This window comes from Dasypus novemcinctus, chromosome 9 (assembly GCF_030445035.2).
Source record: "Dasypus novemcinctus isolate mDasNov1 chromosome 9, mDasNov1.1.hap2, whole genome shotgun sequence".
In the NCBI taxonomy this organism is placed as follows: Eukaryota; Metazoa; Chordata; class Mammalia; order Cingulata; family Dasypodidae; genus Dasypus; species Dasypus novemcinctus.
Genome location: NC_080681.1, coordinates 41,209,107 through 41,227,932, shown reverse-complemented (window position 1 = coordinate 41,227,932; position 18,826 = coordinate 41,209,107). Strand labels below are relative to the sequence as shown.

Sequence of the window (18,826 nt, the reverse complement as noted above, 5' to 3'; positions counted from 1 at the left end):
CCTGACTCAAGAAAAAATAGAATATCTCAAAAGACCAGTAACAAGTGAAGAGAATGTATCCATAATTGGAAACTTCCCAACAGAGCAAAGTCCAGACATCGGTAGCTTAACTGGTGAATTTTAACTAACTGTCAAAGAAGAATTAGCATGCTATGAGGCCAGCATTACCCTAATACCAAGATAGATTAAGATACCATAAGAAATTAAGTTACTGACCAATATCCCTCTTGAATATTGATGCAAAAATCCTCAACAAAATATTAGCAAACAAATCCAATAGCACATTGAAAGAATTATACACCGTGATCAAGTGGAATTTATCCCAGGTAAGCAAAAGTGGTTCAACATAAGAACATCAATTAATGTCATACACCATATTAAGAGAACGAAGAAAAAAAACATGATCATTTCAATTGATGCAGAAAAGGCAACTGACAAAATCCAGCATTCCTTCTTAATAAAAATATTCATAAAACTAGGAATGAAGGAAACATCTTTAACACAATAAAAGCATATATGAAAAACTCACAGCTCATTGTCAATGGTAGGAGCTTTTCCTGAATTCAGAAACAAGACAAGGAAGCCCATTATCACTATTATTTTGTATTGTACTAGAAGTTCTAGCCAGAGGAATTAGGCAAGAAACAGAAATAAAAGTCACCTTAATTGGAAAGGAAGAAGTAAAACTTTCCCTGTTTGCAGATGAAATGACCCCATATATAGAAAATCCTGAAAAATCCACAAAAAGCAACTAGAACTAATAAATTAATTCAGCAAAGTAGTAGGGTATAAGATCAACGTGCAAAACTCAGTGTAGTCACTATACAATAATAATGAACACTCTGAAGAGGAAATTTTTAAAAATCCATTTACAATAGCAACTAAAAGAATCAAATACATAGGAATAAATATAAAGGACTTACACATGGAAAGCTATAAAACTTTTCTGAAAGAAATCAAAGGAGAACTAAGTAAATGGAAAAACATATTAATGGATTAGAAGTTAAAATATTAAGATGTCAAGTCTACCAAAAGCAACTTACAGATTCAACTCAGTCCCAATTAAAATTCTAAGAGCCTTCTTTGCACAAATAGAAAACCCAATCATCATACTTATATGGAAGGGTAAGGAGCCTGAGTAGCCAAAACCATGTTGGAAAAGAAGAACAAAGTTGGAGGACCCACACTTCTTGATTTTAAAATTTATTACAAAGCTACAGTAATCAAAAATCAAAACAGCATGGCCAATGTACCCACCATGTTCATGGAGAAAGACTGAGGAGACCAAGCTCCAGCCAGAAGTATGAGGTGCCAGAAGAGGCAATGTGTCAGCTTCGTTAGTCTGGGCACTATTTGAAATAGCAAATTTGATATTGTATGTATGTTTCCATAATTTTAAAAAAACTACTAAAGTGACAATGCAAGTATATGTATTATATAATTGTGGACAAGAACTAATAGTGGAGGAGAAAAGGCCCAAAATGGCATTACTGGGAGATATGAAAAAATTTGAATATCATAATTTCTTGAACTAATAAGTGAATATCCTTGTTTTTAGGAAGTGTATATGGATATAAAAGTATTCATGAAGAAGTCCAAAGACTAGGTTATCAACAGACAGATATACTGGAGGGAGGGAGGGAGGGAGGGAGGGAGGAAGGAAGGAAGGAAGGGAGGAAGGGAGAAAGGAAGGAAGGAAGGGTGGGTTGGGCAAATGTGGAAAAATGTTAAAGGTGAAGGCTAAGGGTATCTGGGTGGGGGTATGTCAGAGTTCACTGTATGAATTTTGTATTATTTTTACAACTGTTCTATAAGTTATTATTTTTATATTATTTCAAGATAAAAAGAGTTAAAAAGAAAAGTTTAATGTCAAGAGCAACATAGATAAAAGCATTTCCTTCTATATGGTTACCTAGGTACTATATTCGTATCATCAAATTTAAGTTTCTATATTTAGATTAGACCTCATTTCCCAAAAGAACCTTGAACCAGTTCTTAAGAGAGTAAAGAATACATCTTCAACTCCATGAAAAAAAATTCAAGGCAGGTGAGGTGGAAGAATAGGCACAGTCTGACAAGGACCTTGTATAAGTAGTGCAGAAACAGAGACACCAAGACAATGTTTTGAATGGTGATACGGAATCATAAAATCCCAAAGGAAATCAAGAAAAAAGAAACATTTTTCAAAGACCATGTAATAAATGAGTGAAAACATGGCTCATGATTCTTCAACCTGGCTTTATGAGAAAGAAGAAAATGATGCAAAACCATACTAATAGCAAGGGAGTAACACAATCTTCCCTAGGGAACATATTATCTGTAACTGCAGTTACAGTAGAACAATTCATATTTATAATAATACCCTTTAAAGATAATACAATTTCAATTAGGCTCTGTATCCTCAATATGGGAAGTCAGATAAATACCAGTCATTCTTGGAGGTTTTAATTTTAAAAAGGGCAAAAAAAAAGAGAAAAGAATATCCATCCATATAAAGTTATAAACTTTTATTAGCTTTTAATTACACAAAACAATGTTTCTACTTGCCCAACTGATAACATCAAAATATTGCTGTGATTTCCCTATTACTTCCCTATTAGTAAAAATAGGTGCAGTGTTTTATGGAGTTTTGAACTTACCAATTGCCAGTGTGATTTTGAATTAAACAATAAGTAGGAATGGACATTTGCTAAAGAAGTCAGTCAAACATGAAAGCCAACTATGGAGTAAACTGATTTTATGGTTTTCAAAGAGAGGGAGAAGACAACAATAAAGTACTATTTCTAGAAACTCTGCCTACTACTCTGACACCATGGGAATTTTATTGCTCTGATTTATGGAGGTAATATGAAATCAAACTCATTTTTCTCTGCTTCATTGTTGCAGCAATGACTCTGAATTAGAGGGGCTATGTGTATTTATATGAGTATATATGGATATATTTTGGCCTGTACTTCTGAACCAGAGTGAACTTCAGAAGCTTTCTCTTCATGTGATAGATCTATTACTTATAATAATGATTCAAAAAGAATCCAAACATTTCATCTCAGAATCTTATATTCCATGCACACTTCCAGAAAAGAAAACCACTCTAAATCAAGCATTAAGCCAAAGTCAATATATTAAAGAATATATGAACAGGGAAGCGGATATGGCTCAAGTGATAAGGTCTCTGCCTACCATATGGGAAGACCGGATTTGATCCCAGGGGCCTCCTGGTGAAAAAGAAGAAGAGAAAGTGTGACTGTGCAGCAAGCCAGTGCCTGTGCGGTGAGCCAAGTGCCCACATGGTGAGCCAAGTGCTCATGCGAGTGCCTGCATGGCAAGCCTAGTGCCCACATGGTGAGCTGAGTGACCGTATGGTGAGCCAAGTGCCTGTGCGAGTGCCCACATGGTGAGCCGAGTGCCCGTGTCAGTGGCCATGTGGTGAGCCAGTGCCTACATGGTTAGCCAGTGTCCGTGTGGCAAGATGAGTGCACGTACAACAAGCTGAGTGCCCACGTGGCGAGCCAGTGCCCGTGCAAGTGAGTCATGCAGCAAGATGATGATGCAACAAAAGAGAGACAAAGGGGAGATTCAAGTCAAAGTGCAGCTGAGACCAGGAACTGAGGTGGTGCAATTGATAGGAAACATCTCTCTACATCAGAGGTCCCTAGGATCAAATTCTGGTGAATCCTAGAGGAGAAAGAGGAGAAGAGAAGACAAAAAGAGAAGTAGATACAGAAGACACACACAGCAAAAGCAGGAGGGTGGGGGAGGGGGAGGGGAAGAAAAAAATTTTTTTAATTTAAAAAAATAGAATTTACTAACAAATGTGATTCATGTGCTATAAACTTAATGGTAGTTATTTCAGAATATGAGACTCAAATAATAAATACATGTAGCAAGCACTGGAAGCATTTTGCATATAAAATACTATGGAGTTTATGTCCTGAAATTGTATTTAAAGCCACAAGTATGGGCTACTAATAATTGTTGTAAAAAACAAATAAATCAGCTGTGCTCTAATCAGGACAAAAAAGTGGCTAATATTCTTTGCTATTTCATTAGGATCACTGTGCTGTGGCAAAAGAGAAAAAAGTTAATCCAAACTATTTTACACAGGTAAAAACTTTAAGTATCTTACTTAAGCCTACTATGTGAGGCAGGTTAGTACAAGGAAAGGGAAGATTTGGGTCACAGTTGAGTCCTGGCAGACAACATGGCTGACAAATAACATAGTAGCAGACAATATGGCTGACAGATAACATGGCCATTAGACAACATGGCTGGCAGACCACATGGCCATGAGACCGTGCCCAGAAATCTTCTAAAGGATCCCACTAGATCCCGGCCACAAGAATCTCATTTGGAATGAGAATCCCATTTGGGGTCAAGGGAAAGACCTGGATACCCTCAAAAGGCCTCACCACTGGCCCCCTGAGAAATGACAGGTGGGGCAACCAATCAGAACAGCAAACATCTGGATGCCCTGCCCCAACGTTATAATAGAGGAAGGGGGAACGAGGTTAAAAAGCCCTGACCTGGGGCCCCATGCACGCAACTCAGCCTTCAGTATGCCCGCAGTCCATGCCTCCTACTGTGTACTTTTCTCGTTTTTTGTTTTTGTTTTTAATAAAGTGTTTACTCCCTTGCTTACCCTATGGCAGGTCCTTAAATTCTTTTTCATGACATAAGCCAAGAACCTAGAAGCCTAGAAACCAGAGTCATATACTATTTACAAACGTGTTTTATAAATCAAGTTTAACTTCCACAATTATTGTTTCAAATTTTTACTCTTCCCACCAACATTTTACCTCTGGGCCTGGAAGGCCAGTTGATCCCTGGGATCCTGGGTCACCTGTTTGTCCCTAAAATGGGAAAAAAAATAACTTATAAATATTAAATTAATAAATACAATTTTTAAAGGAAACATACATTTGGTAAGAAAACAGCACTCAATAGATAATGTTCAAAGTAGTAATGTTTCAGATAGGCTTAAAATAATTATTAACCATTATCATTATGGAAAACGTATTTAAATAAAATGTTTAAGATGTATTATATATTTACTTTTTAGTGTTAGAAATAGTAATAATAGTAAAATAATAGCATTAATGAGTTAAATGCTCAAATCAAGAAAAAAATTGAGTGTGTGCATGTTTTTACAAGAGATAAGACAACAAAGCTTGATTCAACAAGGCTGGGAGCTCTAGATGATGAACTGTTTTTATCAATAACCAGAGTCCGAGGACTGTCTCTGAAAATTCCTTCCCATTTGATCCTAAAAAAGGCCTGATGTAGTAATTGAGATTCCTCTAGATTTACATTATTATTTAATCTCTCTAAGATTCACTCATTGATAAACTAGAAATAATATTAAAAGTACTAACATCCTCACAGTCATTGTGAGGATTAAATGAGATAATATATTTAAAGTACTCAACACAGTGCCTGGCATATAGAAAGTACTCATTAATGTTAACCATTTCACAATCACTCATTGTTCCTCCATCTCTCCTCTCCTGATTAACTAGTTTTCCACTGTTGATTTGACCATTAACTAAAATTTTTAAGATTTGGTTTCAATATCTCTGAGGTCAGTTTATGACATTCATATTCAGGATCTGAAATCGGCACTGGAGATGAGGGTGAGAGGAGAAAAGAGTGGGTATAAAGCCTGAAACAAAAGAGAGCTGGCAATGCTTGCAAGAGATAAAACTATAGAACAGGGAAGGCCAGTAGTCTAATGATACTCTTGTTTTCATAGGAAAATAGTTGAATTCATTATTTATGTTATATTAAATTTGTATATGAGACTCAAGTTTAATTTAAATAGGCCTCTGATCATTTAAAATTTCAATATACAATATGGGATCACCTATTTTCAAAGGATTAAAGCACTGTCTACCATGTGCACTGAATCTATTCTCATATAGTGCTGGGTACATAAAACAGGACATAATAAACTATTTCAATCAAATTTAGAGCAAGGTAATAGAATATTATACAAAGTTCACTTAAATTTCTCCTCCCTCAAATAAACAAAACAAAAATTGTGAGCCATCAGAACCAGTATCTAAGGAAAATTGACCAGACAGTTCTCGCTGGGGCCCTCTAGTGGCAAAATCGAACCAAGATGATAAATTTGTGAGCAGCAAGGGAAAAATAGCATTTCCAGCCTTTAATTTACAGAAAATGTGATTAGCAAATACCAGATCTTTAAAAACATAAATTTCAGAATTATTCATTCTTCAGAATAATTCTTCATTTTGCAAAATTTCAATTTTAAGGTACCTCTGAATATACATTCTCCTTTATAAAAACTGAGTTTTCAAGTAACTTTTAGAGAATAAAAGCATGAGTAATATTAAGTAAATCTCTATAAATGACAGAAAATTCTAGTTGGAATTGGAAAAACACAGTAATTGTCTTTGTTTCTCTGTTTGAAGAAAAGAGTACTCTTAACAACTTCAAAGTGCTCTTTTTCTGTATTTTTAAAAGACTTGCAAAGCAAAAAGTTCCCTATTCCAGAATGTAAAAAGCCTCAGGATCAAGGCATTCTTTCTTATATCTTAAAAATATTCACTCTTGTTACAATTTGGGTCCATTTGTTAATAATATCAGTAACACCAACATTTTAGATGACAGAAAATCAAAGTAGGAAATATAAAATATCAGAGATCTTGATGAATTTGACATTTTCTCATGATGATAAAAATGTTTCGGTAGGCACTAACTTGTATAACTGAAGGAATTGAGTATGGGGGTTTGTTTATTAATATGATAACTGATTCCATATATGCAAGTTTTTATCAAACAGATCTTATTCCCTAACTAGAGAGGTTTCTAGACCAAACATCTACATTTTTTCTATTAATAAGATACAAATAAGTTATTAAAAAGTGAGTGATTAAAAACAAAGTCATCTCACTAATATTAATTTATGAGCCCCTATCCAATCTCTAGCTTAACGTATATATTTTTCAAAGGTTTTATACAGCAAACAAAAAATGAAAAACCACCTCCCCACCAAGGTAATACCTGCTGGCATCAAGAAATTTGTTTTTATTAGAATATACACAAAGGTAAAATGAACAAATAAAAGCCTCGTTTGTACTATCTCATGCTCCCTACAACACTGCCCTAAGAGAACCACATTAGAGTTTCTTGTGATTTCTTAAAAAAAAATTAAGAGCTTTACGACAGTGTGTCTAAGGTGAAATAGGCTCTCTGCCTTTACTTTAGCTTAGTCTAGAGAAATAGTACTTGAGGAATTAGTTACATTCTAAAACACAAGAGAAAAAAATGCAAGACTGTAAAGTATGTATCCTATCATATTCTATTAACACTAACAAGTATCATGACTTGTGCCTTGGCATGTACTCAGTTAATCAGAAAACAAAGTTCAAACCTACTGAAGGTCCTGGTTTTCCTCTCATCCCTGGTGGTCCTGGCAAACCAACAGTTCCCTAAAAGATGAGAACAGTCAAAGGAAGAGAAAAGTTATTATACACCAAATGACAAATCTGATTCTATCTACAAACCCCTAAAAATTTCAAGTAAATTCTAGAAAATAGAGAAAATTATTTCAATCAATAAGTAAAATCTTATTGCTCTATATTTTAAAACACACCGTGAAAATGTGTGTTTCTTTCTTTTGAAAGAATTTATACTTTTCCACTGACTTTTATGTATGTACATAAAATGAATGGTATAAAAGATACCTTGGAAAGTGGACTTGGCCCAATGGATAGGGCGTCCGCCTACCACATGGGAGGTCCGCGGTTCAAACCCTGGGCCTCCTTGATCCGTGTGGAGCTGGACCATGTGCAGCTGATGTGTGCAAGGAGTGCCATGCCACGCAGGGGTGTCCCCCACGTAGGGGAGCCCCATGCACAAGGAGTATGCCCCGTCAGGAGAGCCGCCCAGCATGAAACAAAGTGCAGCCTGCCCAAGAAGGGCACCACACACACACAGAGCTGATGCAACAAGATGATGTCAACAAAAAGAAACACAGTTCCCAGTGCCGCTGATAAGGATAGAAGCAGTCACAGAAAAACGCACAGCAAATGGACACAGAAAGGAGACAACTGGGCAGGGGGGAGGGGTGGGGGTAAGGGAGAGAAATTTTTTTTTAAAATTTTTTTAAAATTAAAAAAGTAAAAGATACCTTGTCTCCAGGATACCCTGGTTCTCCTGGCTCTCCTGCAATGCCTTGTTCACCCTAGAGTAAAATTTCATAGAGACATTTATGCATTGCAAAAACATCAATTTTATTAAAAAGTAACCATTAATTATGAAATAATTACTATTTTCCCTACTTCTGAGAAGAGTCCATAAATAAAAATATTTTATAAATTGTGTTGACTTGAAAGATAAATATGATAAGAAATTGTCTCTATGATAATGTAAATATTTAAATCACCTTATCACCTTTGATTCCAGGTAGCCCCTTATTCCCTGAAACACCCTAAAAAAGAAAAGTAATATTTTGTGATATCATAGAGAGATTAAAAGAAAATATCCACTATGCAAATAGAACCATACCATTGGGCCAGGAATTCCAGAAGGTCCAATTGGTCCAACAGGGCCAACACTGCCCTGAAAAGCAGTAAGAAAGAAAGGCATCATTGAACATCTACAAGAATTAGGAAAAGAATGTGGTAAAATTAATTAATTAATTAACCCACAACAGGTCATCTCACTAAGCTGCCACACATATCTTGTTCACTTGTTTTCCTCCCCACATTTATAAATCATACCAATCTTTAAATTTCAGTAAAGTGTCTATTTCCTGAAGACTTTTCTCATTCTAGTCGAGTCCACAAGGATCCTTCCCTCCTTTGAGCTCTTACAGTACTTACTGTCCATGACACTCAATCTTGTGATATTTCTCCAATGAGATAATATCTTGAAGTTAGGGAATATATTTTAGTACCATGCACTTAGAAAGTATCCAAGAGATACTTCATTTGATTGTCTTGGATTTTTATTTCATCCTTTCATTCAGCAAATATTTACTGAGCAGGTACCATGTACAAGGCATTCTAATGATTTGACTTCATGGTTTGAAATTTGTAGAATAAGAAAAATTATCATAATTTCAGAGATAAATTGAGTAGTGAAAAAAAAGCTCTTACTCTTATGGGAGTCTCCCATTTATTCATCATTTAATATTTATTCATCAGAAAATGTACTAGACTCTTAGTAGTATTGAGGAAACAAAGATGACTAAGACATAGTCTCTAATTTTAGGGTTTTCATTTTAATGATCTAAGATTCCTCAAAAACAGAATTACCACTATAGTCTTCTGCAAACATGTGCCTTAAAATGACTCTTTCAATGTCAACTTAGAAGACAAAGCATAATAACAACAATAAGGGAGGTTGGATAAAAACAATTTTGAAAAAATTGTGGATATCCTCTTGATGGTTTGGGGGTTAGTTATAATTTTTGTGTTATTGAGGCCTTCATTTTCCTCTGGCTTTCTCCATCTCTGTGCCTGGTTTCCATGTCTGTACTCATCTTTACCCTTTAAGACCACTTTCCTTTCATGTTTTCCAAATATGAAGGAACTTTTAAATTTATATTTGTGACAATGCTGGAAATGTTATTCTTAATAACTGCTGATGGTTCTCCAACCATTTTAGTTAGAATCTAAATTTTTTAGGATAGCATCCCAAGCTCTCATTGGCAGACTTCCAACAATCCCTTCATTCTCATCTCCCTTCCATTTGTTCCCACACTCTCTCCCTTTCATTTCTCCTTTCTCTAAATCCTACAATTTAGCACAATGAACTGTTTTCTCTTCTCTGAACATGTTATCTCTTATCACATGTTTCCAAACTTTAAAGGTATGGTTTCCAATACTGGAATGCCCTTCTACTACAAGGGACTTGTAGTGGACTTTCCTTTCTGTTTTCCTAACCTGTGCATTCTGTAAGAAAAGAAGCATGCTTTATTCATTTTTTATTTCCCAGACCTAGCATTATAACTAGCACATAAGAGTTTTGAAATGAATGAGCGCAGAATTAACCAACTTAACAAATAAAATTTAAAACTGATTCTAGAGTCCTCTCACCATAAGAGTATTTCTAATAGTTTATATTAACATAATACAAATTTCAGAATGGAAAATATGACACCTTTACTTCTGGATGAGTCCTCAAGTCTATGAAATATAGGTAAGATAAATTCTTTCCAACATGTTTAATCCTGAAACACATGGGACTGTGAGAGGAAGAGGGTAATACTTTCCAACTTAATAAATAGATATGTAATATTAATATATCATTGCTTGTAATTTCAAATTCTGTCAAGAGAAAGAGTTGTTCTTATGATTACAGTGGCCTGTTTATCCAAAGTACACTATGCTTCAAAGTTCATAGCTTTAAAACTTATGACAGGCTCAAATAATTCAATAAGCCTCTCTAAAGTTTAGAAATTATTCAGCAATAATCTATGTAAGGATGAAAAAGAATAATTTACAAACAAAAAATCTTTGTCCCGTTGTTTTCTCATCGACAATATAACATTCTTAACTTTTGTTTCAGTAAATATATAACTGCATAATCTGGCATCTTCAGATGAATCATGCACTTTGTACGCACAATATCCCATTATACTCTTTTAGTGACCAACACAAATATCACAAAATAGTTAAGTATTGGGAGATATCAACAAAAACATATGTAATGAAGGACTTAGTAAAATAGAGAATTAAAAAATAAAAATTGAATGGTGTGGGTATAGAAATTTCCAAAAAATATCAAGCATTTTGTGACATGTCACAAGTTGTGTGGCATGTCTTAAACCTAAAAAACCTACAGCCCTCTGAAAGTGATCCATGATAGCACCGTTTTTAGTTCCACAAAGTTTACCTGTAGGCCCTTCAGCATTCTTTACCTACCACACTCCTATTCTATAAGAAGGTAGAAGAGAGAAATACTTTCAAGTATGAGAGCTTAGCTGAGGATATCTGAGATATAGCACCCAAATGCAAAAGAGCATGCCACAAAGCTATGAACAGAGAACTTTTGAGTCAAAATATGTCAAAGAAATAGACAGACCCAAAGGATATATTTTTCATGTAAAAACAGCAGCCACTGAACAATTAATAAGAATACATATGAGTATTTTGTGTAAAAATACATTGGGCTTTTTAACCATACCTACCTACACCTATAAATGAAAATCACTAGTGTAATTAAGAAAGCAAATAATAAAAACCAACTACGTGGAAAAAATAATTTAGAGAAAGCACTATCATCTCTTATCAAATTAAACCTGCTGGAAGGGAGTATCTGAGAGGTGATGTGAAAGTTGAGGCTCTGGGCATGCAAACAAACTGCTTACTATAAAATAAACACGTCATTCATAATCTTTCTTCATTACCTCCAAAATCTCATCTCCTTCCATTCCATACAATCCTTCTACTCCTCTTTCCATTTCCCAGACATTTCATTTTCCCCCTCTTCTGTGCATCTGCACACAGCATTCTTCTGCCTAAATAGTCCCCTTCCCTCTTCCACCCGACCCTACTCAAACACAATCTTCAAGACACAGCTTTAAAAAATATCTTCTTTTGAAGCCTATTCTGACTCTCCAAGATAACACAAATTGCTCCTTTCTCAGTGGATTTACCTTTAAACCATTTTAACAGTAAACACATCTTTTAATGTTGCTTATTTTTCATTCCCTGCCATTTAGATATTAATGTTGCCAAAAACAAGAATCTTGACTTATTTGTATTTTTAAGCCTAACTCTTAGTCCAGCATTTGATATATAGTAGGTGCTCACATTGTTTTGATAAAAAAGTGAACGAATATAAAATTAAGGTAATAACACTGCTTCTATTTACTTCATGACTTGGTTGAGGAGAAAATGAGGTATGTACATGAAAGTTCTTTGAAAAGCATAAAACACCATCTATGACAGTCTAGAAGGGATGAGGATTACGAAAGTGACGATTGGTGTCATTAGTCATCTTCTTTGTAGAATCTTTTCCTATCTACCATCAAGGAGAATGGAGAAAAAAGAGAAGATAGAAAATTCAGTTTATTTTTACTGAGCACTATTATGTGCCAGGCCCTGTGTCAATTCCTGGGCTCTAGATTTAAATCACTTGGCTTCAACTCCAGGCTCAAGCATTTCTAAGCTAAGTGGTCTTGGGTGGTTCTGTGAATTAAATGATAACACTTGTGACTACCACATAGCCAAAACAAAAAAATGTAAGCTGATATTACTACTTTTTAAAGATTTATTTATTTATTTCTCTCCTCTTCCTCCACCCCCCCTCCCCCCATTGTCTGCTCTATGTCCATTCACTGCATATTCTTCTGTAACCACTTCTATCCTGATCAGCAGCACCGTGAATCTGTGTTTCTTTTGTTGAGTCACCTTGTTGCGTCAGCTCTCCGTGTGTGTGGTGCCATTCTTGGGCAGGCTGCACTTTCTTTTGCGCTGGGCAGCTCTCCTTACGGGGCGCACTTCTTGCGAGTGGGGCTCCCCTACACGGGGGACACCCCTGCGTGGCATGGCACTCTTTGTGTGCATCAGCACTGCACATGAGCCAGCTCCACATCGGTCAAGGAGGTCCGGGGTTTGAACCGTGGACCTCCCATGTGGTAGGGGGATGCCCTATCCATTGGGCCAAGTCCACTTCCCCATTATTTTTATTATTACTAGTACTGATATTATTATTATTATTAAGAAAAAAGTTTAGGTGTATTAGACTCACTCAGGTTCTCTGACTCTAAATCCCATACTCGTCATCCCCAAATGGTAAGTTAAAACTTGTTATGCTAAATTTAATGTTACCTCAGTTCCAATAACTGAGCTCCTGACTAATTTCTTCGACAAAGTTGTTACCATGTGCCTTAGGGCAGTAAAAGGTAGGGGAAAGAGCAGTGAATATGGAGTCAGAAGACCTGTATTCAAGTTTAGATTATAAATACTGTGGTTATAATTTATGATATAAAATTCTGAACTCTTAATTATCTTCTCTTTTGTGTAGCAAAAACTCTAAACCGATTTTTTTTGTTTTTTAGGTACCAGGGGCTGGAGAGTGAAACCATATGTGGGAAGCTGGCATTCAACCACTGAGCCACTTCAGCTTCCCTGAGTCTTTTGCTTTGCTTATTGTTTGTTTTTTTTGTTTTTTTTTCTTCAGGAGGCACTAGGAACCAAACCCGGGACCTCCCATGTGGGAGGAAGGTGCTCAACTGAGTGAGCTACATCCATTCCCTGATGTAAGGTTTTATATTGAAAGCACTGAACAATTTTTAAGAATATGCAGAGACTGCTTTTGGCAATTCATACATAGATACTGAGTTATTTTAATTTCATCTTCCCCAAACTACTTGAGCCACATCCACTCTCCTTTAAACTGATTTCTAAAGAAAATCTTACTGTTGCCCACAGTCACATCCCACTTTTGTATCAATACAGGTCATTTACTATTAAGATTCTATTATGTTTAAACTCCTAACATTTCATGAAAATATTCTGATTTTGCCTTTAGTTCAGCTGAATGTTAAAGCACATGGCTCTAAATTTATATAAAATATCTGCAACTCATATCTCTGTGAAGAACCTTAAACTTGGCTGAGGTTCTAATATAGGAAGATATATCAGAAGTAAAAACCTGTTTGCTTCAATGAATAATTTCAAATTTATCCTTAATCATCACAAAGTTACATATCTGGACTACATTGTTTTGGTCTCCACGGACTTGCTTTATTAAATTGTCCTTGGAGGAGATGTAGCTTAAGTAGTTGAGTGCCTGCTTCCCATATAAAACGTCCTGGATTCAGTCCCTGGTACTTCCTAAAAACAACTCTCACTGGGGAGCAGATGTAGCTCAGTGGTTTAGGGCCTGCTTCCCATGGACGAGGTCCTGGGTTCAATCCCCAGTACCTCTTAAAAAAAAAAAAGAAAAAATTGTCCTTTGCCCAGATCAGAAATTACAAAGAAACTCAGAGCTGAATTTGCTGTAAAAATCTTGATTCAGTGACAAATAATAGTCAATTGTATTTTCAGTATAATACATAAAGGTATTAAATGTTTAATGACATTGATGAAGTTAATCTCCTACATTGACTAGGATGGCTTTCCTAAACATTTATTCAGTGTTATTCCATTAAAAACGTTTACAGTTACCATTTGTTTTTGTTTGGATCTGTTTCTCCAGACCAGAAAAAAGGTGACTGTTCTATGTCTTATACTTAGAGGAAGCTGGATCTTGATTAAATATTATTAAACAAGGGAAACGGACTTTGGCCCAGTGGTTAGGGCGTCCGTCTACCACATGGGAGGTCCGTGGTTCAAGCCCCGGGCCTCCTTGACCCGTGTGGAGCTGGCCATGTGCAGTGCTGATGCGCGCAAGGAGTGCCGTGCCATGCAAGGGTGACCCCCGCGTGGGGGAGCCCCACGCGCAAGGAGTGCGCCTGTGAGGAGAGCCGCCCAGCGTGAAAAGAAAGAGCAGCCTGCCCAGGAATGGCGCTGCCCACACTTCCTGTGCCGCTGACGACAACAGAAGCGGACAAAGAAACAAGACGCAGCAAATAGACACCAAGAACAGACAACCCGGGGAGGGGGGGAAATTAAATAAATAAATAAATCTTTTTTAAAAAATAAATAAATAAATAAATAAATAAATATTATTAAACAAGACAGGCATAAATAAATGCATATAAATCTATACAAATATATTGTTATTTCAGCTTATGGTAAAATATAATAATTTCTTGACCTATAATACTGGACAAATTTGTATATAGGAATGAAAAATACATTTGAGCAAGGTTTATACCCAAAAATGACACTAAAAATTGTCATTTTCTCAAAGTTTTAAAAGCATATCTGCTAAATGAAACTTACACAATGAAGGATTTTATAAAAATGTAATATTTAGTGATACTCACTCTAAGTCCAGGAAATCCTGGTAGGCCAATGCTACCTACAAGCCCCTATACAAAAGAAATGTGCAAAAATATGATTCTGGATTAGTAGATAGTCACAACAATTAAGGGTATTTTCCAATGAAGACAAAGGATCTGGGAAAATTTACTTTTTATTACTATTAACTTTTGAAACTTCTCTACTCTTATACTCTCTTGAGAAGTAGAAATATTCTTCAAAAGTATCCATGCCTCCATGCTTGTGGATGCTAGGATTATTATCTAGCCTAGGATTTATACTGCCCTATGCCTCCTCTGTAACTAATAAAGGAAGTAAGTCTCATTAGTCATCAACACTGCAGACATAACCAGCCTTTATACTGTATGAAAAAACAGGTGGTCAGTATATAGATTTACAAAATTTATAGACTGTTAAAAACACTAACAACTCTTTTGAATTACATTCAGTTCTCTAAACTTTAGTTTCTTCATTTGTAAAGTAGTAATAATATTTGTACACACTTATAAAAATCATAAGAAGTATGTCATATGTATGAAAGGTTTGGAAATTTTTCACAATACACTATACAGATAACAAGAAATTATCAACAATGCTAAGTTATTTATATAAATATAAGATTTGAATTATTAATATTAATTTTTCCATTTGATTTGCAATGGATCTTTTGAACTTATTGCCATTATACATTATCTTTAAGATAGTTCAGAATTCACTCCATGTCACTGTTACATTATTTACATAGTAAAAGGTATAAGAATAGGCCCCCCACCTTTTGCACTGCCAATTCTATTTTGAAAAGAAGGCATAATATGAACTACATAAAATTATAAGCCAATAAACTAAAAAATCAGTTCAGTCTTGCTTTCTTAAATACCAAAGCCCTCTTCAGTAAGCATTAAATTATATTTTAAATTAAGATCAAATTTCAGAAAGTTGTAAGTATTGTACTAGCCCAAACTTAAAAGACTTCATGTACTAACAAAAAATTAAATAATATGGCCTCACACTAGGCATTCAAATCCATAAATGATAGTAAAAAGAAAACCAAATAATGCTTACTTTTCTATTCTTGAAATGGGAGGCTCCCCATAATCATGGACAAGAAAAAGATGGTAAACATTCTATGTAAAAAGTCATTTATGTTTTAAACAACCTTTTGGAAATTTGTTCTATTCTTATCTGCCTGCCTTATAATAAAACAATGGCTAAATTCATTAAATTAGTATAATTATAATCTGGAAAGAAATAAAAAGGAAATTATTTTCAAGCACTTTTAAACATAAATGCTAATGATGTATATGTCTAAATATAAGTGTTCTTAATTTAGGCCACAAGGACTTTTGAGGTTGATTTTAATTTGCCTTAAAATTTAATGAAAAGAATACATTTACGGCAGAGATTTAGGGGTAATGATTGCTCTTTTAGGGCAAAAAGAAAAGGTATTTGTACATAGTGTCTAATAATATAATTAAACTAATTACAACTCTTTCCCTAACCTGAACAGCAGTACTAAACAATCCCAAAATAGATGACTTCTTTATAAAACACTCAAAAGACAGATGATTAATGATAGGTCCTTGAGTCCAAAAGAGCAATCACTGAGTACACAATTTTTATCTGAGGCTTACTAGTACATGTAATTAATTATGATTGTCTCTCAAGACATTTGTTGCTTACTTCCCATATGGAAAAATACAATAAGGATTTTACACAGTGGTAATGAAACTGGCCAGGAGGGCTTATTCACAGAACATGGTAATGAGGATGGCAAATGCAGTCACAATAGCAACTGAACGCTGCTGGAATGTAAGGCTGGACCATCGTAATGTACTCACAGGACTGCCATCAAGACCAGCAGGGCCTCTGTCTCCAAAGTCACCTGGAAAACCCTGTCACAGAGAAAAAGGAAGATTACTGTTAAAGCCAAAATACATAAAGAATTCATTTTTTGTTGCATTTTCTGTAAAGGAATTTAGAAATAGGAAATTTATATCCTAACCTCCAAATTGTAATGTGACAAAAACTTGTATTTTTTTGCACAGTACTTCATTGTCTTCCAGGGCAATATTTCTATATTTTATAAATATTATTTTATATACTAAGGTCACTATATTCATTATTATATTACTTCATTTAAGCTTCACCACAGTTCTATTTGATGGATACTAATGTTACCCTCACTTCCTAGTTGAGGAAACTAAAGCACAGAGAGGTTAAAACACTTGCACAAGGTTAGATGAGTAGTAATTGGTGGGACTGAGATTTGAAAGGCAGCAGTCTGCTATGAGAGTCCATATTCTTTATTACTATGCTATACTAAATACCTTAACTCATCAACCCAAGATAGAGCATGTAAAAAAACAGTCCTTTAAGTACAGTTTTATTGGGAAAGGCATTTTGCACATAAATACTGTAAATGTATAGTGTAGTACCACTGAAAATCATGCTTCCCAAGTGCCTTGAGAACCCTATATTGTAAAAGCATGAAGAACGGTCAATACGTTCTTAATTACAAATTCTATTGTAAAATATTTTAATTCTTCAGTTACATTTACTTTATATACTATCTTTTTTTTTGTTAAAGATTACCAGTTTATCAACTTTTAAAGCTCAATTTTAAAGGCTAGTTTATAAAACTAAAATGGTTTATAAGACTTAATATCATAATTTTCTTTTTAAAAGACTCAAAAGAGTAGCAGAAATAAAAGTACATCATTCAATCTTTATAATCTCTTTATCTAGGCAAGTCAGGTTATAATGTTAAGGATATAGCTAAAAATTCCTGGTTCACCTATACAAACATGAATGGGTTATACTTAACAGGCTTAACAACGGAAAAAAATGTATGATGTTTCTAAAACATAGTTAACTTGTACGAAAAATAGTTTCTCTTATTCTGTTATCAAAGGATAATGTAAAAACCATGTGTGCAGTCAAACATATTGTAGCCATACCCCTTTCAAAATCAGTTGAAGTTCAGGCAGGCATTTTGTTTTCATTGTCCTTGGAAGTCAATTCTGTTGTCAACAAGCTTACAAATCTGCAAAGCATCATTCTATTCAGTATGACCTCATGTGGGCATTTGAAAGCATTTATGATGCACAGGTAATGGAAAAAATAAAGGCAAAATAATGTATTAAATCTGAGCCATAAGAGATGATCGAGTTTTTAAGGCAGATCATAAGTAGATTTTCCAGAAATTTCAGTCAAATAATAAAGAACAGAGGACATAATACATGATTCCATTAATGGGAAATGTCTACAATAGGCAAATCCACAGAGATAGAAAATAGATTAGGGGTTGCCTAGGTCTCTGCAGTTGGGGGGAAATGGAGAGTGACTGTTAATGAATACACAGTTTCTTTTGGAAGTCATGAAAAGTTTATAAAATTAGGTATTGATCATGTATATACAGTTCTGAAATTACTAAAACCATTGATTTACATACTTTAAAATGGTGAATTTTATAGTATGTTAATTTTATCTCAATAAGGCCATTCTTCAAACAGATGAAAAGAAAAAGAAGTAATCTGTCTAAACAAGGAGAGGAATTGTCTGAAAACGTCCCTGGGTACTCAGGGTTGCTTAGATACGTGCTATTTGGGACTGAGCTCAGCTTCCCACAAAACTGGTGATTTCTCCCCCTACCTAGGAGAACTGCAAATTCCACTGCCTCGAGGTCTCCAGAACCCTCCTATTACAGCTGGCACCCAAATCCACACAAAAGAAGGGGTGGACACAATGAAATGAGGTTACATTTTAAGTCCTACAATGTATAAGCTATAGAAATAATATTTCCATAAATTAGTTTATTTAAGAATTTCAGGTATGAATTATAGGTCTATAGACAAGAAAAACTGAAATTAAATGGGCTTATGTAATATAAGTCCCTCTAAAAATTCTTATCTGTGACAGAATCA

At 34.9% G+C, this 18,826-nt stretch overlaps 1 protein-coding gene across 1 annotated transcript in view; it reads right to left on the bottom strand.

Annotated features, from left to right (window-relative positions):
- Positions 1 to 18,826, bottom strand: part of COL24A1 (collagen type XXIV alpha 1 chain) — a 365,386-nt gene that overhangs the window by 252,099 nt on the left and 94,461 nt on the right. Inside the window, exons 13-19 of the mRNA XM_058303231.2 lie at positions 16,742 to 16,795; positions 14,909 to 14,953; positions 8,530 to 8,583; positions 8,408 to 8,452; positions 8,153 to 8,206; positions 7,398 to 7,451; positions 4,797 to 4,850 (exon numbers count right to left, since the gene is read on the bottom strand). Coding sequence (XP_058159214.1) covers positions 4,797 to 4,850; positions 7,398 to 7,451; positions 8,153 to 8,206; positions 8,408 to 8,452; positions 8,530 to 8,583; positions 14,909 to 14,953; positions 16,742 to 16,795 — 360 coding nt within the window. The remainder of the gene's footprint in view (positions 1 to 4,796; positions 4,851 to 7,397; positions 7,452 to 8,152; positions 8,207 to 8,407; positions 8,453 to 8,529; positions 8,584 to 14,908; positions 14,954 to 16,741; positions 16,796 to 18,826) is intronic.